At 33.1% G+C, this 27,984-nt stretch overlaps 1 protein-coding gene and 1 long non-coding RNA gene across 2 annotated transcripts; both read left to right on the plus strand.

Moving 5' to 3' along the window:
* The first annotated feature begins 9,691 nt into the window (after positions 1 to 9,691).
* On the plus strand, positions 9,692 to 10,423 carry LOC115877933. Its single transcript, XR_004049447.1, has 3 exons — positions 9,692 to 9,783; positions 10,049 to 10,177; positions 10,242 to 10,423. It is a non-coding gene; the product is annotated as an uncharacterized LOC115877933 (long non-coding RNA).
* A 558-nt stretch (positions 10,424 to 10,981) lies between these two features.
* LOC115877862 (ATP-dependent DNA helicase PIF1) lies at positions 10,982 to 23,626 on the plus strand. The gene is made up of 9 exons (XM_030894204.1): positions 10,982 to 11,368; positions 11,430 to 11,636; positions 11,709 to 11,926; positions 11,975 to 12,168; positions 12,222 to 12,462; positions 12,545 to 12,795; positions 22,733 to 22,886; positions 22,953 to 23,139; positions 23,191 to 23,626. Exons 1-9 carry the CDS (start codon positions 11,070 to 11,072, stop codon positions 23,360 to 23,362), a joined length of 1,923 nt encoding a protein of 640 aa, XP_030750064.1. The 5' UTR covers positions 10,982 to 11,069; the 3' UTR covers positions 23,363 to 23,626.
* Positions 23,627 to 27,984: the final 4,358 nt, after the last annotated feature.

Genomic DNA, 27,984 nt, shown 5'->3' on the forward strand with positions numbered 1-27,984 from the left:
ATTTATTTGAAATATTAGACAACGTGACTAAATATATATAAAAAATAAAGAATTGAATGATTTCAACAGCAGTTACTTAATTATATGCAATTTTAACGTAAATTAGTAAGGTATAAGCATGACTTACAGTAATTTGTAAATAAATACATGTATTCACAGCCATCAGGGACAGAAAACGTGGACAGGAACATGAAAACGGGAGCCTTATACAAAAACCTGAAAACAGAAAAACAAATTTTTTTATACTAAAATTAACAAATAAAAATATCAGTAGGTATAAAATACAAATATACTGTTTAAAAAAAGCGTCCATTATTCCCAAAGAGACCTGATTTATAAATCAAAAAGAAGCAAAAAGAGACTTTTAGTCGGATAACAATCGGATTGTATCAGTCAGATTTATTGTGTGCATTATTGACAATAAATCGCACATACTGGAGATAACTAATGTTGGTTATAGTTAAAAATGATCTTACCTTGCTGTAAATTGTTTCCATTTTCAAATCGCCGATCATAAACATAACAAAATTTTCTTGCATCTAAAAAATACAGAAATAGTGTTTATTTACTACCTATTTTTAATATACATGGGACATACCTAGTACTGCAGAAACGTCTTTTTCTCCAGGATTTTTCATGTAATATATATTTTATATGCTTTATTACCTTTATATTTATAAGTTTCTGCCGAAATATCAAATTGAATTTACAAAACAAAACTAAACGGACAAAATTAAAATGGCGTCGAAATTTGTTCTAGAACAAATCTGAAGTAGTCTCTGAAATCTGTCAATTCTAAACTGTGAAGTTAGACAATAGTTAGAGAGAAACATTGCTGTTCTTGTCTAGGCGGCCATACTTGTCGTCAGGAGATGACAGGAATGACACTAATGACTGTTTCCAATTTTCCTATTTCACTGTCACCCCCCTGCGAACCATCAGCCACGTATAGCCACGTACTGGCACGTACCATGCCATGATTATGGAGTGCAGAGGTACACACTACACTCCATATTACCATAAGGAACCTCTACCCGAGAAGAACAATCTCTACATTCCATAGCCACATGCCATGATATAACATAATTTTTGTATGCGCAAATGACTAAAGAATACAAGGACAAATAACACCCGAGAGCCATATCACCAAACAGTGCCGTGGCCGTGGCACATATTTTCTTAACTTAGCTGCTTGAATAGATATTTATATTTTTTTATAAATGTTTTGACTACGCCTATGATGGTAGCGTACTAATTAATTAGGAAAAAAAGGTATTAAAATTAGTGATGGGATAACTCGAAAATTCTCGTAAAATGTTAACAAAAAGGTACAAAACTAGTATCGACGTATATCACATATCAAGTACATACCTATTACAGAAATTAACTAACAGATGCGAAAGAACACCGAATTCCGCGTTTCGGTTTCTGTGACCTTCAGAAAGAGTTCATAGACAATCCGCATCAATGTTTGTGTCAATGTATAGTTTGCGTTATTATTTGTTTGGTTTAAAATAATCTGCACCAATATGTTATCGAGTAGTGATGGGCAAAACTGTTATTTTTAGATAACAGTTGAAACTGTTATAGTTATTTATAAAAAACAGCTTAAAATAACAGCTTAAAAATAACAGGTTTCTTTATTATATCTGAAAGAGTATGAGGCGGTCACCGCCAGGCGTATTAACGCAGTTGGAAGTTGCAACAATGACGTGCTCGGTGGTAGTATTTCCAGGGTGTCAAAACATTTCTAAATATCGATTGTTATCTAAAATGCCTTTCTAAAAACGGTGGTTGTTTACAAATTGCGATATAAAAAAGCCAAAATTCCGGCACTCATCTATACCTATACATTCCGATCAAATACGTTTAAATAAAATATACGACGGCCTTCCCATAAGAGCAATGAGAGGATTTACGTCCCAGTATTGAAGGAGGACAGAAAATCGAGTCGAATGTTCAAGACATAGGTTCATCTTTGTTTAGTCAAACCTCCTACAAACCAAGGATAGACTTATGTAGGAAATGCATTGAAATTCTATAGCCATCCTTCAATATCGGGACAGGAATTTAAGCGGTACCCTCCGTATACTTTATTTTAAACGTATTTGATTCCGATCTACCTACGCCCTGCCCCTCGATCCGCGTAGATCCTGAACTGCGTAGCAGTTCGACTCTTTCACTCGACGGGCGAGAAGCTCTTAGTTATGATTTTACCATTTGCGGTCAAAAAATAGCAATATAAGAAAATGTGTAGTATATTCTTCATAAGTAAACCCACACACACTAGAGTTCGAATTAATTTTACACTTAAACTAGCGTGTACCCGCGACTTCGTTCGCGTCGAATTAATAATTTCTAATGGTGATGATAAAGCAAAACAAGAATTTCCATTAACATACAAACTGGATAAAATGTTCTCACATTTACCAAAAATAAGCTTTCTAACGTCGAGCAGTTTAAGCAGAATCGTGGTTAATCAATTACTCAACTTTTTGGAACACCCTGTATGATTTTTTAAAAAATTTCAAAATATGTAAAAAAACAAAATAAATTATGCGTGTCCAGGCGTTTTCCCGAAAAACTAACCGTTTTTTTAAATAACAAATATTGTAATATTTGAGGGGCGTTTTCACCCTGTTGGAATTTGAGATTCGAGAAACCCCTCCTTATCGAACCTCAACCCCACACCTCACAGTCAATCCGTTTGCCAAAAATCAGCTTTAAACGTCAAGCAGTTTAAGCAGAATAGTGATTACTCAATGGTCATATTTTATGAAACACCCTGTATATATTTTTAAAAAATCTTAAAATATGTAAAACAACATAATAAAATATATGTGTTTTAAGAGTTTTCCGAAAAACTCACCGGTTTTTAAATAAAAAAATATTCTAATATTTGAGAGTAGTTTCACCTCCTTAGAATTCGAGTTTCGAAAAATCCCTTCTTATCGAACCTCTACACACTAAAGTCAATCCGTTTTCCAAAAATCAGCTTTTTACGTCAAGGGCTTTAAGCAGGATCGTGATTAATCAATGACCAGATTTTTCAAAACACCCTGTATACATTTTAAAAATTTTAAAATATTATTCTGAAAATTTTTCAGAATAAATAAATACCTAAATATTGAAACTTAATAAGTAAGTACTGAAACATACAGCGCCATAATATCTCGACCTCCGCCCGTTATGCTCGTAACAGGTTGAAACAGAATGTATCTAAAACAACTGATGGCGTTATTCTCCAACCTGTTTCGAACCTCCATCGACAATCGACCGATGCAGCAGCGTTCCTTTCCCACTCCTGTTATCTCGACCGCCAGGCGTTATGCCCGCAACTGTTTCAAAAACCTGCTTCTTTTATATCCTATTATTTTTAAGCTGTTGCAAACCCAATACGACCATCGACGGTATAGACCTTAGGTATAGACCATAGACTTAAAATAAAATATAGACTACACTATTTACATCTCAACGCGGACAAACAACCTTTTTTGTACACATGTTTACTTCTGGGTACAGTCGACCGAGCCTTCCTCATCCAGCCTATGTTGTCACCTCTTTAATATTATCAATATTTTTTTTCTTGTTATACACATATATTGAGATATTAATACTACAGTTTAATAAAGTAGGTCTTAATATTCCATAGATGTATTAAATAGTCCTTATACTACTAAATTATAAGTCGGACACTGTTTAATAAGGATAAGTTCTTTACAATATGACAACACCGATTAGAGGCGAGGGAGCCTATTCATTCATTTATTCTAGTAGTGGGAACTATCGAATGAATACTATCGAAACATTCGATAGTTGCAATTCATTCGAATAATTCGATAGTTAGTAAGAAAACATTCGTTGAAAACTATTCGAATAAAAATTATCGAATAGATCCGTCATCTGCCTTGAAATATTGTATTCTAGTAATTCGGCAGCAAAAACCATTCATTTATAAAATTCATTTATTTATAAAATTCATTCATTTATAAAATTCATTCATTTATCAAAAACCATTCATTTATAAAATTCATTCATTTATGAAATTCATTCATTCGTCAGGATCGATTATAATAAAATATTAACTGAATTTTAGTTGTCGCCCGGCGACGTAGGTTTCCAAACCCGACAGCGGTCGGTGGCAATGCTATGAAAGAAGCCGGCATCTTTGATTTTTTGCGGAGTCAGATATAGATAACGACACATTATTTTTTTTATTGAGGTGCTAGTATTTACACAGAAAATACATTATGAAGGGCGCTGTTGCCATATTTTGGTATTAGTTGATATTAGCAAAGAATATTATTGTTTGGCTTTAGTTAGTTAGGGATAGTATGTCTATATATTCTGAATTTTTTTTTATTAATATCCTGTTGTTACACTGCAATAATACTTGTTATTTTGGATGTAAGAAAATGATTTTTAATGTTTTTAAGCAAAGACTGGTTTAATAAATAATAATAACAGTAATAATTTGTTATACCTATTAACAACAAAATTTAAAATGATTTAATATAAATATTTTTTTTAAGTATTAGCAAAATATAAACAACAAATTAGATGTCAAAATTATTTATATTAGATCCTATTTAAAAATAATATAGTCTCTAAATTTTTTGGCAACGTTGGTTTATTGAATAATAATAATTACAGAACTAATTTGTTATATTAACAACAAATTTTAAAATCATGAAATATAAACATTTATTAATTTTCTAATCATGCAGTGTAATGGAACGAAAATATAAATAAAAAATTAGAAATCAAAATTATTTATATTAGGTGCTTCATATTTCTATTTAAAAATTATATTTACTTTTACTGGCATTTACTTTAAAAAATAAATGAAATATTTCTTCGCAAAAAACTACATGTAAGAGAATTAGCATAAACAAAATACAAAATCGTTAACTTTTTTTTAAAATTGGCACCTGTAAAATTTTCATTTTAATTTTCACCCCATAGTTTGAGTTCGATAACCATTTATTTAACCACATTACTTAAATATAATTATTAAGTTCCAACTAATTCATAGGTATTATTAAAACATCTAAAATACAAATATGTATTTTTAAAATTAATTGTAAGTTCATCTCATCTCTCTTAAAAATTGCTACTTCCCAAAATTTCCCATTAAAAAATAGACCATATACCATATAAAATTAAATAATTGAAAGATCGGACTACGGAAAACCACACAAATTATCGAAAAAATTTTGACCACCTGCACATGCACACAATCGTCAATAAATAAAATTAAAAAATAACTACTATTTTAGTATTTTAACTATTTTAATAAACGCAAAAATAGCACAGTATTTATACGGCGAAGTTATAAAAATTTGGAAGAACCAATAATGCACTGACGCATACAAAAATCAAACGAATACTAAATTTCATTTATCAAAAGCATTCGATAGTCGTGGCTCAACGATAACCATTTAGTCGCACGGCGAGGTTGTCACATATGCTTTAGTTTACAGATGAATGAATGATTTTATTCGAATAAAACCATTCGATAGTTGAAATCATTCATTCATTAACCATTCGATAGTCTAATTCATTCGATAGTTCCCATCGCTATTTAGTACCTTGTAGTACGTGTCGCACGTGTGCGGTAAAGCTTTGTTGCCGCTATCTCCCCGGCTGTATTAACGCATTTTCTTAGCTTGTAGTCCTTAAGTGTTTATTTGATTGACTTTTTCTGTTCAAAAACTATAAAATATGGTTCGCCAGTGCCAAATTTGCAAGAAATTTGACTTAAATAATCCATTTAAGTCTTGAAACGACTTTTGACCGGTAGGCAACTCTCAATTTACCCATTGGGAGTCAGTGGCGTTGTTGTAGAAAGGCGCTTATTTAGATAATATTTTAGTAAAATGTAAAATCTGAATTTTTTCTCTTATATTACATTATTTACTTACTTACATTGTAACAAAATCATAATTATAACCCTGTTAATAATTAATAATGTTTTTATTAAAAATATATTCCGGTTTATTCTAAAATTATCTTCAGAATCTAAAATAACATACAAGAATTTTAATATGATATTACATTATGAGACAATATTTTTTAATATACCGGGTCGTCTCAAAAGTGGTTCACCGCTATAACTTTTTTATTTTTTCAGATAAAAAAACAGATTTGTATGTTAGTAGGTATATGACATAAATTAGGATTTATTGACGTATTCAATTGTTTTTGGTCTCTTTCTGTTTCACCGAAATGATTACATCTTTTGATTTTTAAAGGCACCCTCGGTATATTTCTACTTTATTCGATAGAAAATGATAATAGAATTCTGAATAGAATGACATATCATATGTCAACTTTTGACATTGTCGCTTAAAAACAAATCGTATTATAAATTTCAATCCAGGGTGCCATGGTGTTGTTAAAAACACTAAGTTTTAATCAAGGAGCCTTGGAAAAATAGTTTTGATCGTCTAATGGGTTTCGTGTCTTGTCTAGGCCGATTAAAAGATGTACAAATCATATTTTTAATCATACATATGTCAATTTTTTCAAATGGAACAAGGGTGACTCGTTAGCATATTTGGAAAAAGCATTTTTTTATGAATATATTGATACCACACACTTGGTATTTCGAGTCAAATTGTCGTTATGAACCACGTGTTACAATTACAATTAAACCATATGCGAAAGTGTCAAAAGTTGACATATGATATGTCATTCTATTCAGAGTGTCATTTTCTATCAAATAAAGTAGAAATATACCGAGGGTGCCGTTTAAAAATTAAAAGTTATAGTCATTTCCGGTGAAACAGGAAGTGACCAAAAACAATTGAATGCGTCAATCAATCCTAATTTATTTCATATACTAACATACTAAATCTTGTTTTTTTTATTTGAAAATATAAAAAAATTATGGGGATGAGCCACTTTTGAGACGCACCCGGTATAATAAAGACAGTACCGAGTTATAAATGTAGTTTTTATTTTATCCACTTCCTATCACCTTCCTTGCTTTAATGGAACAGATTTATGTTTTCTCTAATTTACATAATAAGACATCACTTAACCAGAAAAAAAATTACAACAATCATATTTTTTTTCTCTCCCTGTTGCCGATTCTATTATATCTGTGGAATAGATCCTGTTTTGATTAATATTAGGGGTTGTAAATGTTTGACTAAAATTAATAATTTATTATTAATTTCAAAAATTACCTAATTTCGATGATAAAATTTCTTCTATAACGTGTATTTTATTATTTTTATCCTTTTTGGACTCTAAATTGTTTTTTCTAAACTTTTATTTAAAAAATCTTAATAAAATATAAAAAAGTTTAAATACGATATATTTTTAATTTAATTATAGCTTCATTAAAATAAAAAAATTACCCGGCTATGATACGGAGAGTTCAGGTGTACTTGAGAAACGAAAGACAGTGTTGTGTTTCTCGGCAGAGTCGTCAGGGAACGACCGTTACGACAGACACAACCTATCTATCGCTCGTGTCGCACTCGTTATAACCTAAAACAATAACACAACAATAACAAGACAGTGTCTGACCGCATGTTCCAGCTATTTATGAATGAGATGCTCAGTCTATATTTTATTTTAAGTCTATGGTATAGACCGATGCAGTCACGTTCGCCGTAGCGCTTTCCCCACTCCGTTGTCCGTTGTCTCGCCGCGCCGCCTGTATCGATGGTTGACGAAATAACATGTTTTCCATCCATACTAGTTGTCTGTGCTAGTCGTTTTTTGGAATTGCTTCGAGCAGCATAGAATTTCGTGGCGGTGCAGAGCGCCGACTTCGTTTTTCGTTTCACGAGCGGCCGATCTCTACGTGTCGTTATTTTATATCTGTTATTTTTTAGAAGTAGTAACGGTTGCGTTATGTTATTTATAAATAATTGTTATAAAATAACAGATAGTTAAATAACAACCCATCACTATTATCGAGGCATATAATCTCACAGTAATTTAATAGATTACTCGTCATATATCAGTTCGTAGGAAATTAGGGAAAAAAAGATATTTATGGTATAAAAACATTAATTTATTTAACAAAATTTAATTAAAGATGTGACAAAATAGTTACTTTTCTATTGGTTCTATCGGACTTTGTTTGACTATATAAATCTTTATTTGTAAACTTTAATGCATAAAATATTTTCAATCCAATAAATAATTTAATGATGTAAATAAGAGGAAATTTCTCACATGGGTGGTCAAATTCTATACTTTTCATTATATCAAACAGCCTCTGAATGTTTTCTTCAGTGCAAACTCATCAAAATTTAATATAAATAATTTTTCCAGCCTGTAAATAAAATGAACAAATTTTTCCACTTTCATGATCAAAGGCTTTTAAATGGGTAAATAATTTCGAGTTATCCAGAGATTCGGATTCTTTTGCAAATTTTAGACAAATATCACATTGATATATTTGAAGACTTTTTTTAATGATGTAGTCAAACATAGGCATTTTGAGTTGAAAACATTTCTCAGAGGCTGTTTGATATAATGAAAACTATAAAATTTGACCACCCATGTGAGAAATTTCCTCTTATTTACATCATTAGTTTGAAAATATTTGATGTATTAAAGTTTACAAATAAAGATTTATATAGTCGAAAAAAGTCCGATAGAACCAATAGAAAGGTAACTATTTTGTCACATTTTTAATTAAATTTTGTTAAATAAATTAATTTTTTATACTATAAATAAACACATTTGCATCCCATTTAAAATAAGATATACAAATTACCAAAACTTAGAAATAACAGTTCAAAAGTTCAACAAAAATCCTACACGCGTTTCTAAAAAGAAACATATAACCACGCACTATGTCATTCCAGCAAACGAATACGACACAGCATAGGTTTCCGGACTAAACGACTGGTGTATTTACACCACTCAATTGCCGAGCGGTTTCCGATGCAGTCGCTTTCTTTCGCATCTGTTGTAATTAATTTGTGCCTATTATATCAGAATAATAATGATCAAATTCGATAAGAAAACTAAGAAAATGTTATTTGTTTATTATTGGACTATTTATTTACCTATGAAACGTATCTCCTGGCTCTTTCGTACCGCTGCAGCTTTTACACTTGAAAGCTGAACAACTAATCACCGTAATAGAGTATATACAAAGTTCACTACACACAAACTATTAAAAATCGCTAAAATTTTCGCTGATGACCAGCTGATGACTCATTCGTTACAACCAAAAAAATGGCGTCTAACGTCACAATTTCTGCTGAAGTCCGTATATGAGCGTTACATGTTACATGTCCTTGTGTCGAAAATCACCCTGCCTACCTCTATATCTCTGGTGCTATCTAAGATTTTAAGAAATTTATGATCACAAATTAATAAAGCTAATTTAAAAATGCTGTTAACCGTTAATAGTCAATAAATAAATAGTCAAAAAATAATTTAATTTGTATTATAATTGATCATTTTATTTTTTATCTACTGTTTGTTGTGTGTAGAAACTAAATTTGTATTAAAACAATAAAAAATGTAGATTAGGAAAGAACCTATTATTGCGCCTTTATTTTATTAGTTGGCTTTTTAAGTTTTTTGCTTGTTTTTAATTTTTTACGGTTTCAAAATTTTACAAAATAATGTAAAAACTAAAAGCCCATCCCTAGTGTGTTGACGAAGTATCGACACCAATCGACACTAAATTCTCTGGTATCGATCATGTATCGATATGAAAATTTGCGTTCGTTGATTCGTCAAGAGAACCCATTTCTATTTCTTTCATTTTTTGAATTCTGACAGGAGTAGTTGTGTAAAATGGTAAGAATTATTTTTATTTATATTGAATGCATCTTAAAATAATTTATAAATTAATTATTCAAGTTATATTCTCTGAGCAGGTTTATAAATTTTTTGCTAAATATTTTTCGTAGAAATTGTAAAATATATCAATCATTGTATATATAATATGTAAGGTTATGTGCAATTGTCACTTTGTGTTTACATGAATATATTTTATTATAAATGGTAGAATTTGGGCCCAAATTTCCTTTAACCATATTAATTGAAAGCATTTTTATTTTAGGCGAAACGTACCAAGAAGGTAGGAATTACAGGAAAATATGGAACCCGTTATGGTGCTTCCCTCCGTAAAATGGTTAAAAAAATGGAAATTACACAACACAGTAAATACTCTTGCAGTTTTTGTGGCAAGGTACTATACAATAACTATTACAAAATGCAAAAAAGTGTAAAACAAAATCTTTAAAATATTTTAGGACGCAATGAAGAGGTCATGTGTAGGAATCTGGTCATGCAAAAGATGTAAACGTGTAGTTGCAGGTGGAGCATGGGTATATTCTACCACAGCAGCCTCTTCAGTAAGATCAGCAGTCAGACGCCTTCGGGAAGTAAAGGAGCAGTAATTGTATAATTTTTAATTTAATAAAATATGAAAATCCCATTGTGTGTATTTCATTTCAATTGTTTTGTTTACTGTTACTGTTTATGGATGTAAAGTTCTATCATTCTATTTATGCAGTTTGTATTTAAAGAAGCCATTATTATTTTGCATTAAAATTACAGCAAATGAAATAAAAATTATAGGTAGTATAATGTTGATATTAACATAATAGATAAGCATTGAACCTAAATATCCATATCTTTTTTAGAAAACCTCGTTCCCAAAGTCAGTTTTTTCGCATTACAAAAATATATTTGCCAAAAATTGAACTAGAGTTTTTTATAGTTAGTGATAGTTATATATGCACGATCAAATCATATTTTTTATGGATAAAAAAATTAATTGTTAATGTGTTAATTCGAAGGACTATATATTTGAGCTATTTCCACCTATTTATCTATGGTATATTTCAGTATTGTTCAGTACTTTGTTCAGTATAATATGATTTGACATCTAAAGTGACAGTTGACATGTGTTTTGTGATTGACATTGACAACTATTTGAAAATTGTCGTGGATGGTGGTGGTTTTAGTTTGAAAATTTTGAATAAAAACTAAAATATGATTTGTGTATTAATTTTGAATAAAATATTATAAAATTAATATATTTATACGTATATAATAGTATTTAAATTAGTATAAAAATGGATAACGAAGCATTTCTGTCATGTGAAGTTAATATAGAATGGGTGAACAAACAGGGTGTTATTCAAAAGAAATTTTCAACTAGGAAAACTAATTTAAGGCTGATTCGAAATGGTGCACGCGATATATTTATTGAAATAGTTGCTGAGAAAGTATCACCGGTGAAATTAAAATTGAAAGGTATTAATGTACATAAAAAATTCATGAATGAAGGAAAAGCATCAATCAAGTTCTTGGAAGAAAATGCAACCTTATATTTATCTAATGCTCCTCCTGGACAGTTGCTATCTTTTTTAAGGTATATCTGATTTTTGTATACTTATTTTCAGAAATTTAATTTCTTTTATTTGAAATTGTAGAACAATGTTTGTTAAGATGACTGGAGAAACATCCATTCAGAATTCAAATAAGTCACTTCGTACCCAACTTCTGACACATAAGCCTAATCAGTATGAAGAAATTTCTCCTATTACTAATCTTGAGATGGAGAAGGCAGCCAAAAAAGCCTGTAAATCAACAGACACAACTCCATCTCCCCTGGCTGGAAAAAAGAGGAAATTTGAAAGGTAGGATTATATTGTTTTAGTTAATATACTTATTTAAAACAGTATTGTTAATTTTACATAAAAAAATTAAAGGATAAGTACTGACAAAGCTCCAGCAGCCAAAAAACTGTATTCAAATTCTCCATTACCAAATGAACCACTAGATATTGAACAGAAAGATGTTATGGATGCTTGTTTATCTGGTCGTAATGTATTTTTCACGGGTAGTGCTGGAACTGGAAAGAGTTACTTATTGAAGAGAATAATAGGGGCTTTGCCTCCTGATGTTACTGTTGCTACTGCTTCCACAGGTAATTCATGACTTTTTGAACATACACCTATCTTAACCATATATTTAGGTGTAGCTGCTTGTCACATTGGAGGAATTACACTTCATCAGTTTGCTGGTATTGGCGGTGGTGATGCTACCCTGGAAAGGTGTTTTGAGTTGGCCTCAAAACCACTTACTGTTAGTATATGGAGAAAATGTAAACATCTTATTATAGATGAAATATCTATGGTTGATGGCTTATATTTTGAAAAAATTGAAGAGGTGAATAGTTACAGTAGTTTTAATTCCTTTCTTGTAATGAAAATTATTTTTAGGTAGCACGAAAGGTAAGAAGAAATGATAAACCATTTGGAGGGATCCAACTGATTCTTTGTGGAGATTTTTTCCAATTGCCACCTGTATCGAAATCAGTTCCGGGACAAAAGAAAGCATCACCAAGGTTTTGTTTTCAAACAAAAGCTTGGCAAAATTGCATGTTAAACACCTATGAGTTGAAGAATGTGCATAGACAAAACGATTACAAATTCATAAGGATTTTAAATAAAATTCGATTTGGTATATATTTGCTTCAAATATTGATGATATTTATGTAATTTTATGTAAGCCTGTACAAATATTAGAGAAAAAATTCTTTTAGGTAAAGTAGATGATGATGTTATAGATATTTTAACCAATACTTCGAATCAGAAAATTGAAAAGGATGGTATTCTAGCAACAAGACTCTGTACCCATACAGCTGATGCTGATATTATAAATGAATCTAAGCTTAAAGATTTAGATGGAGATTCAAAGTTGTTTGAAGCACAGGACCCTGCGCCTGGATCCACAAAACAACTGAATCAACAAACTCCTGTTCCTGGCAAACTGGAATTAAAAATTGGGGCACAGGTAAGGAAATGTATAATTAATAACTTACTCTAGCTTGTCACGAACTTGTGTGATGCGCGGCGCCATTAAAAACTGTACATTTGATTAATTGTATGTATTATAAGCGTATTGGTTGAGCTTTATAGATAACGCCAAGACCTACGCTAAATGCTAAAAATAAAAACATCAACAGCGCGATGATGCGACTGTTCTCATTACATCTTGAACGCCTCCGATCGCGAGCCGGGTTCAGCGAAATTTCCGGCCGCGATTACGTCTCCCGTTCGCTATTTTAGTCAGTTGGTGATGCGGTTTGTGAAACACGTCTTGGTATAAAATAAAAATATAGTCGCGCCTTGCGATGACCAATTAAAAGCTATTGAAGAAGGACCTCCAAAGCAAATTTTGAATATTAATACTAAATTAAAATTGTGTGTTGGTCATTTTAGTGAAAATGTTTATAAAAGTGAACACTGATTATGTGGTTGTAAGGCACTTAGTAAACCTTTTTGTTGGCCTTGTCTACCATTTTCCAAGGAGAAAAATGTATGGAATACTACTGGCTACAATAATTTATAATGAACATTGAAAGTTCATTACTAGAGAGTATGCGTTCTGCTCCTTCATTTAAAGAAAATTTAATAAAAGTTTTCACAAATATACAAAAAGTTGTTCCAATTTCCCTATAGTTTTGTTTTTTTTATCTAAATTTAGTTCATATTTTTAAATTGGTTTCATTATTTTTTTAAACTGTTACATTTTTTGTATATTTTATTTTTATAGGGTGCCCGGTGGCGTAGAGGTACTGCTCTCGTCTAACAATCTAAAGGTTGTGGGTTCGAATCCTACAGCCAGCATTTCATCAATCAACCTTGGGTACCTAGGTCGACTCAGCCTTAGATGAGTAGGTACTTGGGATTCACTATCCTGAGGTAATAATAGGCGGTTGAAGCGTAGTGCTAGCCACATTGCCTTCCTTGTGTACCGAACGGCTCTAGCATTAGTCGAGTAAAAACGATATGAAAATGTGTAAAAATATTTTTTGGAGGTATAACTACATCATATCTATGCAGGATTATCAGTTAGGACTTTGTGCATGTGAAATGACTAATTACGACCTTTTTGGGGGGGTCAGAAATTTTTTATCTTGGAAAATCCCAAAAATCTGTCAAAAATTTATAACTGTTTTTTTACCTTTCATACGCGATAACTCCTAAACTAATCAACTTATTCACATACTCTTTTTTTAATCGATTGAGAACACATAGGCGGTTATAGCTGAAGTAATTGTTCCATAGTGAGTGTATTTTCTTTTGGAAAATGGATTAAACTTCAAACATTAACTTTATTGTATCATGATTTTCGGTGAGCGAGAAACTTTTTTATTTGAAGGAATTTTTACATAGTATCTGTGTATGAAATGAAGTAAAAAATTGAACTATTGAAAAAGTTTTTAAAACTTGGTACAATCTTCTATTGCTAATACTTTTCTAGTTATCCTAAATTAAATTTACGAATAGGCCGCGCGCGAGACCGTTCGGGCCTCGCCCCGAGACGAAGTTCCGTAAGCCTATTTCTGATTATGTGCATTGTACCTGCAGTTTGAAATTCAGTAAACGTACGTTATAAATTATTTAGTTATGGACTGTTTAATTTGCAGAAAAACTATTAACGAAAATGATAAGTTTTTTTATTAAAAATCTTACTATACGAGACCTAAAAACTATCATAAATGCTGCGGAAAAAAGGCAAGATGATGTTGCTGTGACTATTAAGCCAAAAAGGTGATATTATCTATTTTTGGTTTAATATATTAATTAATAATTGTTAATATATTATATTAACAATTATTAATTATTAATATATTATATTAATAAAAAGAAAACTAGTTAAATATGAGATTTTGATATTATAATAATGTGTTTGATATATGATAAAATACGAAAAATGGCAAACATTACAAATTAACTTCTAAGCTTGTTGCAAAAAAATGTTGTTTACAAAGATAGTATACTTGCCAAGTAGGCAAATATTGGCGTACTTGCTAAGTATACGAGTCGTCAGAATCCGCCTTTATATGTAGGCACGCAAAGCTTTCTGGATATGACGATTTATTTGTATATTGTTACGTTTTTCGTCGGTTCCGTGTGGATAGAAAGTCACAATTTATTTAAACACTATTTATTTAACACTAATTAACAAAAATAATAACGATAAAAAACTTATAGAACTATTTACAAACGATTTATAACTAAGAATTTATTTTGAATTTTAGCGCGTCAACTGTATATTTATAACTGCCCTCTCTAGGCCACTGCCGCCGGCTTTTATACCGACAGGTAAAAGAAATCTAGAATAGTCCAAAGATCGTTAGGCGCATAGAGAAGGTTTTCGAATGTTCTCGTATGTACGAGTCCATTCTAGTGGGTCTCGCTTCTTCTCGAACGAATGAATCATTGCGGTGTCTATGCGATGTTAAGGTCATCCGAGGGCGGGCCATATTGTGAGGTTAGGTCGAGTCCACACCGGCTCGCAACACTGCCCCCTTCTTAGGCACATGCTCGTCCCGAGATTATACGGTGAATGAAGGTATTTGCAAAGCTGGCCCCTGGTACATTGCGAAGTCTGGTAGAAATAGCAGTCTACAGTTTTCTCTCCCGATCTCAGCTTTGGGTTGTAGCAGCAAACGAGGATCTCGATTCCCGTAAATCTGAACAAGACTTCAATCATGTTCCGGATTGTACGCCAACTCAAACCATCGAGTCCACACGCCAGCTTCGGAATGGCTAATCGTGCAATGTTGTTGTTTAGCAGGGCTTCTCTCAGTTCAATCAGGGTCTTCCATAGATTGAGATAAGTCGGCTTACTCGGGGACCATTCCTTGGTGACCAGGTAGAAGATGTGCCTTGCTTGACCATGTGCATTGTCGGTTAGCCTCAAGACGCTTCCAACCTCTGGATCCTGTCGGCGTAGTTCTCCGACACGCCCAAACTTCTCATTGAACGTCGCAGCGATTCCTCTGGACATCCGCAAATCTCGAGCCACACAATGAGCGAGCGAATAATCAGGAGGCACGGAAAAGAGGTCTCGTTGATCTTCTTTGGTTACACCATAGCGAGCCTTCTCACTGCTGTTGTATCGGGCCATGAAATCGTCAAAGGACATCTCCGAATCAGGGGGATCAAAGCTGCAGGTTCTCACGGTCCCAGCACGATCTTCTATTTCGCCTTGGTAGGGGCTCAAACGGTTGAAATGGACTACCCTCGGTTTTCCTTTTGGCAATTTTCTGATACGGTATACGACGTCATTAATTCTATCCATGACTTCGTATGGCCCTTCCCACGAGGATTGTAGCTTCGGAGATAACCCACGACGTCTCTGCGGGTTATATAGCCACACCAACTTCCCTGGTTGGTATCCTCCATGCTCAGCTTGAATGTCGTAGTGTTCCTTCATTCGGTCACTAGCACTTTGAATATTTAGGCGGACTCTCTGATGAATGTCGTCCATCCTTTGACGTAGTGTGTGGACATAATCTTCTCCGGCGACTTCTTCTCCCGGTCGGCAACCAAATTTCAGATCACAGGGTAGGCGCACTTCCCGTCCCATAACGATGCTGGCTGGAGTTTGCCCTGTAGATTCTTGGACGGATGAACGGTAGGCCAACAGGAACAGGTGAAGAAATTTGTCCCAGTCTCTTTGGTGGTCAGAGACTACTTTGGCCAGATAACGGTTGATAGTTCTGTTCATGCGTTCAACCATCCCATCGGATTGTGGATGTAGAGCAGTCGTCCTGGTCTTGCGGATGTTCAGGACTTCACAGACGCCTTGGAACAGATTGGACTCAAAGTTTCTTCCCTGATCTGAATGAAGCTCCATGGGAACACCAAACCTGCAGATCCATTCTTTAACAAGGGCATCAGCAATCGTGGACGCTTCTTGATTTGGCAACGCGTAGGCCTCGACCCATTTGCTGAAGTAATCCATTACTACCACAATGTATTTGTTGCCATCGTTCGTCTCCGGGAAAGGACCAGCCACGTCGATCGCTATTCGTTCGAAGGGACTACCAACATTGTACTGGCGCATAGGGGCTTTACCACGCTTTTGTGGCCCATTAATGGCTGCGCAAATGTCACATTTCTTACACCAGGCCCTCACATCTTCTTTGCAGTTCACCCAGTAGAACCGTTCACGCAGCTTGCCAAGTGTCTTGGTAACACCAAGATGTCCACCGCTGGTTCCATTGTGAACTTCCGCCAAGACTTCCGGGACCCTCTTCTTTGGAATGACGATCTGCCTTCTCTCTTCTTGTCCCTCTGGTCTCTCAATCACACGGCGAAGTAATCCGTTATCTATACCAATGAATTCCACTGGGACCAGTACGACTTCACGTTCGGCGAATATCTGCAAACTTCCTCCCACGTTGGTCTCTGGTCCGCGTTTTTCCAGTTAATCACCAAGCCCAACTCTGGATCACTGATTTGGTCATTTGCAAGATCTTCGGTTTGCCAACTATCACCAACCACAGTCGTCCTTAAGACTTTCACTTCTTTCTCTTCTTTGTAACGATTTCCCATCTGTCCGCAATTCCAACAGCGAATCGGTCCCCCCTTCTTGCTCATATACTGATCCAGTACTTTCCGCACAATCCTTTCCACTTTGGAATCGTCGGAACTCTCCTCAACAGCCCGTACAAATCCTAGAGACCTAGAGCATTCTTTCGCGGCCTCAAATTCCAGGGCACGTGCTAGGGCATCTCCCAAATGCGTTGGATGAGCTAAAAGAAGTGTTTGCCTTGTCTCGTTGTCACGTAAACCATCAATAAAAGCCTGTACTGTTAAGCGCTCCATAACATTTTCGGGCATAGCAGGGTACGCAAGGCGAACGAGGCGGGCTACGTCGGCTTCAAACTCCTGCAGAGACTCATTTGACTTTTGAATGCGATTTTTTAGCTGGGAATGATAGACATGTTCCAAATGAGCTTGGCCGTACCTCATTTCTAAATGTCGTACCAATTGCTGATAATCTCCCTGTTCCGATGGTGACAATGTCTGCAGAATATCAGTCGCATCTCCTCGCAGTGCGACAGTCAAAGCGGTAGCCTTTTCAGCGATTGTCCATCCGTTCGCTCTCAGCGGCCTCAAACTGGCAAAATAATTGGCCCAAGCGGTTTTTCCGTCAAACTGTGGAGGCTTAATAACTGACTTTGAGATATACTTATTTTCGACTAGTTTCGGTGCCTCCGATGTTTCTTGACATTTTGGTGAATTGGCCTTTTCTATTTCTTGTTTTAAAATTTCGATTTTTTATTTACCTCGTCCTCAATTTGTGTTATTTTGTCTTGTAGCTCCGTAGAATTCTCTATAATCTTTTCTTCTAATTCCTGGAATTTTCTGTTATCTTTTCTTCTAAATTAAGTATTTTATTATTAAAGCTGGCCTGTATGTCTTTAGAATTTTCTGCGATCTTATCTTCCAAAATATTAATTTTATCACTGATTTTCTCTTCTAAATTAACTTCCAAGTTAATCATTTTACTATTCAAATTGTTCAAGTTGTCGTTTAAATTGTCTTGTAAAATTTTCAATGACGAGTCAAGGTCACCTTCCAGGTCAAAGCAAAATGTTTCAGGATCCTCACCTTCCTCCACCAAAACGTCTCTCAGTCTGGCTTGCAAAATGCTTTTCTTTCCATCTGTCTCGCACTCTCTCTCTTCCAATATGCATTTCAGTTCGGACACTTTCAAGTCTTTCAACAATTTTTTCAGAGCCATGGTCAGTCTTTTTTATTCTTCAGTCTATCACACACGCCACACTTGACACCAATTGTTACGTTTTTTCGTCGGTTCCGTGTGGATAGAAAGTCACAATTTATTTAAACACTATTTATTTAACACTAATTAACAAAAACAATAACGATAAAAGACTTATAGAACTATTTACAAACGATTTATAACTAAGAATTTATTTTGAATTTTAGCGCGTCAACTGTATATTTTTAACTGCCCTCTCTAGGCCACTGCCGCCGGCTTTTATACCGACAGGTAAAAGAAATCTAGAATAGTCCAAAGATCGTTAGGCGCATAGAGAAGGTTTTCGAATGTTCTCGTATGTACGAGTCCATTCTAGTGGGTCTCGTTTCTTCTCGAACGAATGAATCATTGCGGTGTCTATGCGATGTTAAGGTCATCCGAGGGCGGGCCATATTGTGAGGTTAGGTCGAGTCCACACCGGCTCGCAACAATATGATGCTAAATACCACAACGATTGTTTATATAATCTCAAACAAATCAAGGCTAAATTAACTACATTTTTAATTAAGAAAGCATACTATCATCATCATCATCATCATTTAGCTTATAGCGTCCACTGCTGAACAAAAGCCTCCCTTAACTCTAGCTATTTCCTTCTATTTTGTGCCACTTGAATCCAGTTTCCAGCCACCCTCTTAATGCCATCTGTCCATCGACTAGGAGGTCGTCCTCTGCTTCTATAGGCCTCGTGTCTCGGTCTCCATTCCACAAGTCTCTTTGTCCACCGTCCATCTGTCATCCTAGCCACATGTCCTGCCCAATTCCATTTAAGATGTAAGACAGATATCACCGCATCTCTTACTCCTGTTCGATTTCGTATTGTATGATTGGGTATTTTATCTCTGAAGCATACTATACACTGGATGAATTTTTCACTGACATAAATTAGTATTTTTATAATATCTCTTCCAGCTTTTATTGTTTGTGATAAAAATGTTGTGCTTTCCTTGTGTGTTTTTTTTAAATAGGTAATTATGGTTTTTGTGTTATAGATAGCAATTCATTCAAACATATTTCATATCATGTGAAATGTTATAAATTCTATTAAATACATGTGAATCACATATATTTTAATTTCTAATTCTACGTTAAAATTACTTTTAGTAATTTTTTTGCATTTTAATTGAAAGTATATTTATTTTTATAGTAAATATTTATTTAATATTAATTGCGATATACATACATATGCATATCTTTTTATTCAACTGTAGTCATATACATAATTAAGTATTATTGGTTTTTAGGCTCAAGTTAATTCAATTTTAACAATGCTCCATGCTTGTTAGGATTTGTAACAATACTTTGTTATAGTTAGAGATCAAATAAATATTATCTAGCCTAACATCCTTCATTAAAATCTATAACGTTGGATAGAAAAGAATCTAAAAAAAGATTTGAAGAAGAGAAAAATCTAAAAAAGAATCTAGGGTGGCAAGTAGTAAGTAATCTAGCATGGCAAAAGTAACTTTTTAAACTGAACTGATTTTAACAACACTTTAGTTGACAACGAAATTTTTGTTTCCAAAATATTATACTTGCCATTTATAAACAATCCACCTACCGAATGTGATACCATATATACTTCGATGGTAAGATTAGTAGATTTAGCTCAAACTTTAAAACAAAACCATATTTATATAACAGCACACTTGGTCATTTATACAAAAGCTCACGAAATATTACGGAATAATCCTAAATTATTACATGGGAAATTAACATTTATGCTACGCGGAATGCACCTTAATCCGGCGTTTTTTGTCAGTATTGGATATATTTTTTTTTGAGATGGAGGCCTTTTTGCCATTTTAACGGAAACAGATAATTACGTCGAAAATACTTGCAAAGTTATGTAGGATGAAAAATAATATTCCAGGGCTATTCGAGGACTAACTTTAGTTGCCGATGCTCTATTTAGGTTTTTGTTTAAATCTTTATGTAAGTGGTATAAGAGTAAAATCAGAAAACACAAATGATAACACCTACATACTATATTAAAAGAAGAAATTCGTAGTTTAATAAAAGAGTTTTAATCCTATGCAAACTTCAGGATATGTCCTTATTATGTAATAAAAATAATGTAATCATGTTTTCATAAAAAAATATTACAATAATATGTCATATTAAATCGACACCTACATATGTGCCACTCAGATATTAAATAATTACTTATAAAGAATTTTCTACATTTACTCTAAAACATAAATTAATGCCACATCTAGCACGCCGCGCCGTACAACGTGATGCAGCCGGGCGGTATATAGCGCGGCGACTCTAACTACAGCGCGCGCACGGGATACTGATAACTTTAAATCAGTATAACTATAAAACTATTAGTAATAGAAGGTTGTAACAAGTTTTAAAAACTTTTTCAATATTTTTTCTTTATTTCATACGCAGATACTATGTAAAAATTCCTTCAAATAAGAAAGTTTCTCGTTTACCGAAAATCATGATACAATAAAGTTAATGTTTGAAGTTTAATCCATTTTCCCCAAAAAAATACACTCACTATGGAACTTTAATTACTTCAGCTAGGACCGTCTATGTGTCCTCAATCGATTAAAAAAAAGAGTATGCAAATAAGTTGATTAGTTTAGTTAGAGTTATCGCGTAGGAAAGGTAAAAAAACATGGTTATAAATTTTTGACAGATTTTTGACTTTTTCCGGGATAAAAAATTTCTGACCCCTCCAAAAAGGTCGTAATTAGTCATTTCACATGCACAAAGCCCTAACCGATCATTTCATAACGATTTTATGTGGTTATACCTTCAAAAAATGTTTTTCGAGAAGGAAGCGACTTTTCTCAGTAATTTTACTCCACTACATGGCAAGCTGTACCTTGCTATTCCCAAGGCGTTAAACGCTATATACGGGAGCTATTATTATATTATTTTTATAACTTGAAAATTAAAGACTTTAATAAAAAAAAAGAAAAAAAACTTTAGGGCTCGAACTCACTGACGACCAGGTCGCAACGACCTGGCCGTCGGCTGGCCGGATGTATTGCCTTTTTAGCTGCGGCCAGATGAACGACCAGTTTCAACAGAGTTGTCAAATCTAACGATTTTTTACGTTTTACCAATTAGAAAATATTGTTTCAGAAATGTTAAAATATCCGAGTTAACTAAAAAGCGAAGTTGCTATTTACAACAAATAAAAAGCATTGTGTACGCGCGACCGACAAAAAGGGAGATATTCTGTTTCTTTTTTCTACTGATATGGCGCCCTTACCGACTTTAGAAGTAAACATATTAGGGCCATCGTAAAAAAAGATCGTCAAACATTGGCTCTAAATATAAGCAGGTAGAAAGTTTAGCTTCCAGTTATTTCAATGTTTACAATATAACGAAGAATCTACAACAGTATAATTACTTCTATTTTTATGAATGTTTAAGTTACTTTCTTAATTTTTTTTTCAAAATAATGTACCTAGTAGAAATATAGTCTAATGAACCCTGTTTGAAAAACGTTAAATTAAATATCATATTTAAAATACAGTTGTCCTCCTTGTACATGACTACAATACAACTAAAAAAACTAATTTAATAAAAAAAAACAAGTGGTTGTAGAAAAACTTTAAATATTTTTTTTATTTTTTAAAAATCGAAACTCAAAGGTATAATAACAGGTATCATACCAACCATAAATAGAGTAGGTACCTATGTCATATAAAAATGTTTTGAGTTTTTACTAGAATCGACCCTTGATTAAAAAAAGGGATTAGATTTAAGTTTACCTTTGATCCAGTCTGTATAGTATTTCTTTGGATTTTCTGCACGTGTGCAAAAACTACACTAAAACACTATATCTTACAGAAAATAAAATATTGTGCCTTGAATTTGGGGGATTTTCTTCTGAAAAAATATTAATTTGGAAGAAAACCGGCAACAAGCCGGCCAGGACGTTAGTGTGCGCTATATCATTAGATTTATGGTTTTAGAGGTAGGTGCGGCCTGGCCGGTGCGACCTGGTCGTCAGTGTGTTTGAGCCCTTATTATGTTGGTAAAATGTTAAATGCAGTTACTTATTACAGCACCTTGTATTGACACCATGCTACGCCGCTGACATACAGTTAATACAATGCACGGTTTTACTGCCCGCTTTGCACAAGTGCGAGACAAGCTTAACTTACAGCGTTTTTAGGTAATGCTGTTGAAAAACATTAATATATCAGTTGGTTTAGTCAATGGTGCTAGAGGTGTGGTAACAGGTTTTAGAGAAGGACTTCCAGTAGTACAGTTTAGGAATAAAAAAGAATATGTTGCAAAACATGAAAAATGGACGATTAAAACTGCAGGTACAAAAATGAAATGGTTCTTTTTTTAATTAAGTAAATGAAATAATCAATTGGTTAAAATTAAAGGCGGAGGTTCTATCACAAGGAAACAAGTACCTTTAAAGCTAGCCTGGGCGTTTTCCATACACAAATCCCAAGGTTTAACACTAGACTGCGTCGAAATGTCTTTGGGAAGAGTTTTTGAAGCAGGCCAAGCATACGTTGCATTAAGCAGAGCTCAGAGTTTAGATACACTTAGAGTGTTGGACTTTAAGTAAGGGATGTGATTATTTTTAATGTTTTTACTCTAATTTTTATTTATTAGGTCAAGCCAAGTGTGGGCAAATCCAGATGTATTGAATTTCTACAAGACTTTAGATGATATTAGAATAATACCACTGGGACCAACGAATAAAACTGTGAACAAAAAAGACAGCAAAAAGAATAATTTTAAATCAAAACTTATGCTTAATAAGCCTTTAGTGAATATTTGTTAAATTAGAATATTTATGGATGGATGTCTGGGATTCTAAAGAAAAGTCAATTTTAACAATATGTTTGAAGTGAAAGCGAAACTTCTTTACGCGAGCTGAGAGTAAAAATTCAAAGCCGTGACACAAAAGCGCGAGACGAAAAGTGGTAAGGACAGCATACAGCTTAGAAATACGTAGTGACGCGACGTGTATTTGTAAGCAGTCCACCTGTTTATCAGAAATATTGATATTTTCATACAAATTTTGTGAAAGAGAATCAAATTATTATTAATTGTTTTAATTTATTATTTTTCAACATTTCAAACTACACTTTTCCCTTCAAATCCTTCAATTTAATAGCTGTTGCTATTAACACAGATTATACAGATTATAAAATTATCGCCAAAAGCATTGTATTTAGTGGTTCCGATTTTCGGAGTCGCGCACTAGTTAGGTTACTAGTTTGGGCACAAGCACGCCCACTTATGGCCTCTAAAATTGTGCACAGCGCCTGCCCGGCCCACTTATTACGCTGTTTAAACGGGAGTTTATTTTTGCGCACAAGAAAATTTACTCGTTTGCTCATCGTCATAAAAAACAATTTTCGTACCACGAATTAGGGACAAGATTTTTATCTGTATACTTATAGGATACCTAATCTGTGCTATTAGTAAGAGGTTTCACTTCAAATATGGGCACATAGTGCACTCACAATTTTTTTTATATACCGTGCTGGCAACTGTTACTTTTGGGTCGGCATTTACATGTATGGAAGTAAATCGCATAGGGATTTTATTAAGTCGGAGTGAGAGAAATGCGACCGACCGACGCGACGCGCGACGGTGTGCTGTTGTGGCGTTGCCGATACGCTTTTCCCTATCAAGTAAAATCACGATCGCAAACCGTTTATTTTTAAAAGACTTTTTTTTCAAGAGATAACTAGATAAAATCATTAGACATGTTTCTGAGCATCTGAAATGGAATTATAAGAAAACGTCAGTAATCGCGATAATTTAAAAACTGAACTTTTTAACACATAACAGGCCATAACTCAAGAACCACTTTAGATATTGAAACTTTTTTTTATTCTCAAGATCGGATATTTTACAATATGTTTACATAAGAAAAATTCGATAAGGTTGTTTTTTCTATTCAAAAATTGTAAACAATCCATCCATTTACTTTTAGAGCATAGCAATTTTCAGCAATCGTGTAATTTTTTTATTGATAAAGATTTTCACATACTGTCTACAAAGAAAATACAGCAGAAATATTAACAAAGTTCTTGAAAAAACTACAATCTATTATTTCTAATAGATTTCGAGATATCGATTTTTGAATTCAGAGTTCTAATAAGTGTTTCTAGCTTGCACTTAAAAAAAATCAAGCTATAGGGAAAATTACAACGATTCGTTAATAAATGAGCAAATTAAGTATCACGAGACGTAATTAAATCGTGAAGCTGAACGCATGACGTACACCTTTCCCTAGAACTTTAAGTACTGACAGAGGTATTGTTTGGGTCGACCGATCAACTGTGACAAATCTGCTATATCCCCTTCCACGTCTCTTAGCGATGTGCACAGTTTCTCGGTTTATTTCATACGTTTGGCAACGTGTTTACTGTCCTCTCTTTGTTCAGTACATTATAAACGCATTGTACTCTTACATACGGAAATCTCGACCCAAGACTAATCTTTGCCAGCCCTTAGTATACCTTTATTTCATAGTATATTACATAATGAGTGCTGTAATTTACATACAAACACGAATTACATCCTATACTTTACGTCCATATACAATATAAAATTTAAAGCAGAAATTTTATTAAATAATGTCAAAGATTTTTTAAATTTGACTATGATGCCGAGCGAGTGTTATCATAGTAATAATCCCATGCATTTTGCTCACTGTGTGTTAGGAAGACAAATAAATACCGTATGATCGAAAAAAAAACGGCGTCAGCGATGGCTATGAAATGAAGATTGCTGTCATTTAATATGTAAATTTATATGGGAAATGTCATCGATCGTCATTTACCCAGACAACTGGACGTCGTTTTTTCAATCATACAGTACAATATGATCGAAAAAAAAACGGCGGCAGCGATGGCTATGAAATGAAGATCGCTGTCATTTTACATGTATGTCGCTGTCATTTTTTATATATGGGGAATGTCATCGATCGTCATTTCCAAACCAAATGGACGCCGTTTTTTTTTTGATTAGGTATACAGTATGTACTTACTTACTGCTTAGGTATACAAGGTGTCCCAGAAATAAGTGCAAGTATTTTAACTGGTAGTACAGTTCAACCTCAGAAACACGCCTATGAGGTTTTTTTACAATTTTTTTTTGTAGATTCGAAATTTTTTGAAATTTTTTATTGGATTTTTGTTTAGTTTTTAGTTAAAAAATATAATTTCTTGATAATATGGCAACATAGGTAGTAGATTAAATTTACAAGAAAGAAAATCCAGAAAAGATCCAGTGGTTCTCAAAATTTGAGCAAAAAATCATTTTTGTTTGGAAATTTTCAAAGTAAAATAACCGTTATTTTGGACTTATTTGAAAAACGATAAAGAGAAAATATGTTTCTTTTAACGAGATCTACCACCCCTTGAAATACTTGCACTTATTTCTGGGACACCCTGTATAGGTTGGGTATTTTTTTATGTGTAGTGTTATCTAAACATCTACAAAAATAAATTAATTTTTAAAACATGTCTGATCTGAATACATGTGGTATTACATTAACTATATTTTATATTTACACTTTTTTATATATTTTATATTTAGTACATATAAGCGAATATAATATTAGCATAGTATAAGGAAACTAGTAGTTTTACTCCTTGTCAAATCCTTTGTTCTTTTTCTGCCACTTTATATGACCTTGTTCTCGCCTCCCGTGACCACTGACGTACCTGTATAGCCGTGGCACTCGCCATAGTTTCACAGATATGTATTTAGGAAACTATGAGTTCACAATAAAATAAAATAAAAAAATTGATCATCGAGTAAAAACTTGCTTGAAACCAGAATATTTTTACATTTCGCGTAGGTAAAAATTCTTCTGTATCTGAAAATCTCCTGACTGGAAGAAATGCGGAAAAAATATATAATGACATATTTTTATATTATTATCTATTTCGGAGATTTTCTACAACTTTTTTTTATTTAAAACAAGTTTAATTTTCTGTACATAACTGGATTCGGCATAAAATTCTGCATATAGTACACCGTCTTTATTTAAAGCACACTGCGGTGTGGCCATTCTATTTCTTATTTACTAAAACTTTGGTTAAAAACATTATATACGAAAGGTGGTAAAAAACTAGAGTGAATATAAGAATAAATAAAGTAATAAAAATAAGAATATAAGAAAGGATACCAGAATAAATTCGTGTAGAAAAATTTACTTTATCGTATAAAGGATATTTTTTAAGGCGTCACCAAAATCGTAATATTTAAACTATTGTATCTCATTTTTTTTTAAATGCAACAACTTGTATATTATTTTTCTTTCAGATGTAGAATTAAAAGGTAAACATTTTTTGTATTTAAAGTGTTCTTAAATTTTTAGTCTTTTTGCAAATATTTTCTGTATTTCATTACATATGGGATTTCCAACGATAAAATATCAGACAAAGATCATATTAGGCGGCTTTGATAAAAATTTACTGTTTAAAGAGCCATATGTAATATAATACTGCGAATATCTGCGAAACCGTTAAAAATTTAGAAACCCTTTAAATAAAAAAATGTTCACTTTTTAATTCTGCATTTGACAGAAAAATAATACCTATACAGAATGTGGCATTTAAAAAAATTGAGATATACCATTTTAAGTATTCCGATTTTGGTGACGCCATAAAAAATACCCTATACAGGGTGTCCCAGAAATGAGTGCGTAATAAATGAGGCTCCAACACAGCAGCTATGCTATCCAGTGAAATAATCCTCTTTCAACGGTAAAATGAGTGCGAAATAGAATAATGTATATAGAATGATGTAAAATAATTTAAAAAAAATAAAACTAACTTTACCATAACTTTTTTGTGACACCTTGTATATAACAAAATATTTTAGGATACGCCCCTTTATAAACCTTGAAACATATGAATAAAACTTTTTTCACATCTTCGACAACGACGACGATATTGGATTTCCTCGCACTAATGGGCCAACCTGTATATTTAAGGTGGTTTAAAGCTAGCTGTGGCACTTTTCTTCCCTCAAATATAAACTCAATATTTTGTCTATAATATTTTGAATATTGTTATATTACGACCACTTATAATAAAAAATAAATATAAAAAACATAAAAAATACAGTCCACTAAATTTATAAGAGATTATGCTATTATAAAATTCTTTCAATTAAAAAATATGAATAATTTACGGAGACTTTAGATGTACAAAATATTTACTCTAAAATTGTTTCAAAAATAAATCTATATAAATTATCTTGTAAACTATTATTGGAATGAAAATTTTATGGCAAATCCCCTGACCAAAAAATATTTTCATGCGCATATTTGAGACAACCTGTATATCTAAAAAACTAATTACATAATATCTCAGCTTCTAAAATAACCAAATATAATTAAGTGTTAATTGATAATTACTATCAGCTTGCCGATTA

The sequence above is a fragment of the Sitophilus oryzae genome, unplaced genomic scaffold (assembly GCF_002938485.1).
Source record: "Sitophilus oryzae breed Bouriz unplaced genomic scaffold, Soryzae_2.0 scaffold_1499_pilon_pilon, whole genome shotgun sequence".
NCBI lineage: Eukaryota > Metazoa > Arthropoda > Insecta > Coleoptera > Curculionidae > Sitophilus > Sitophilus oryzae.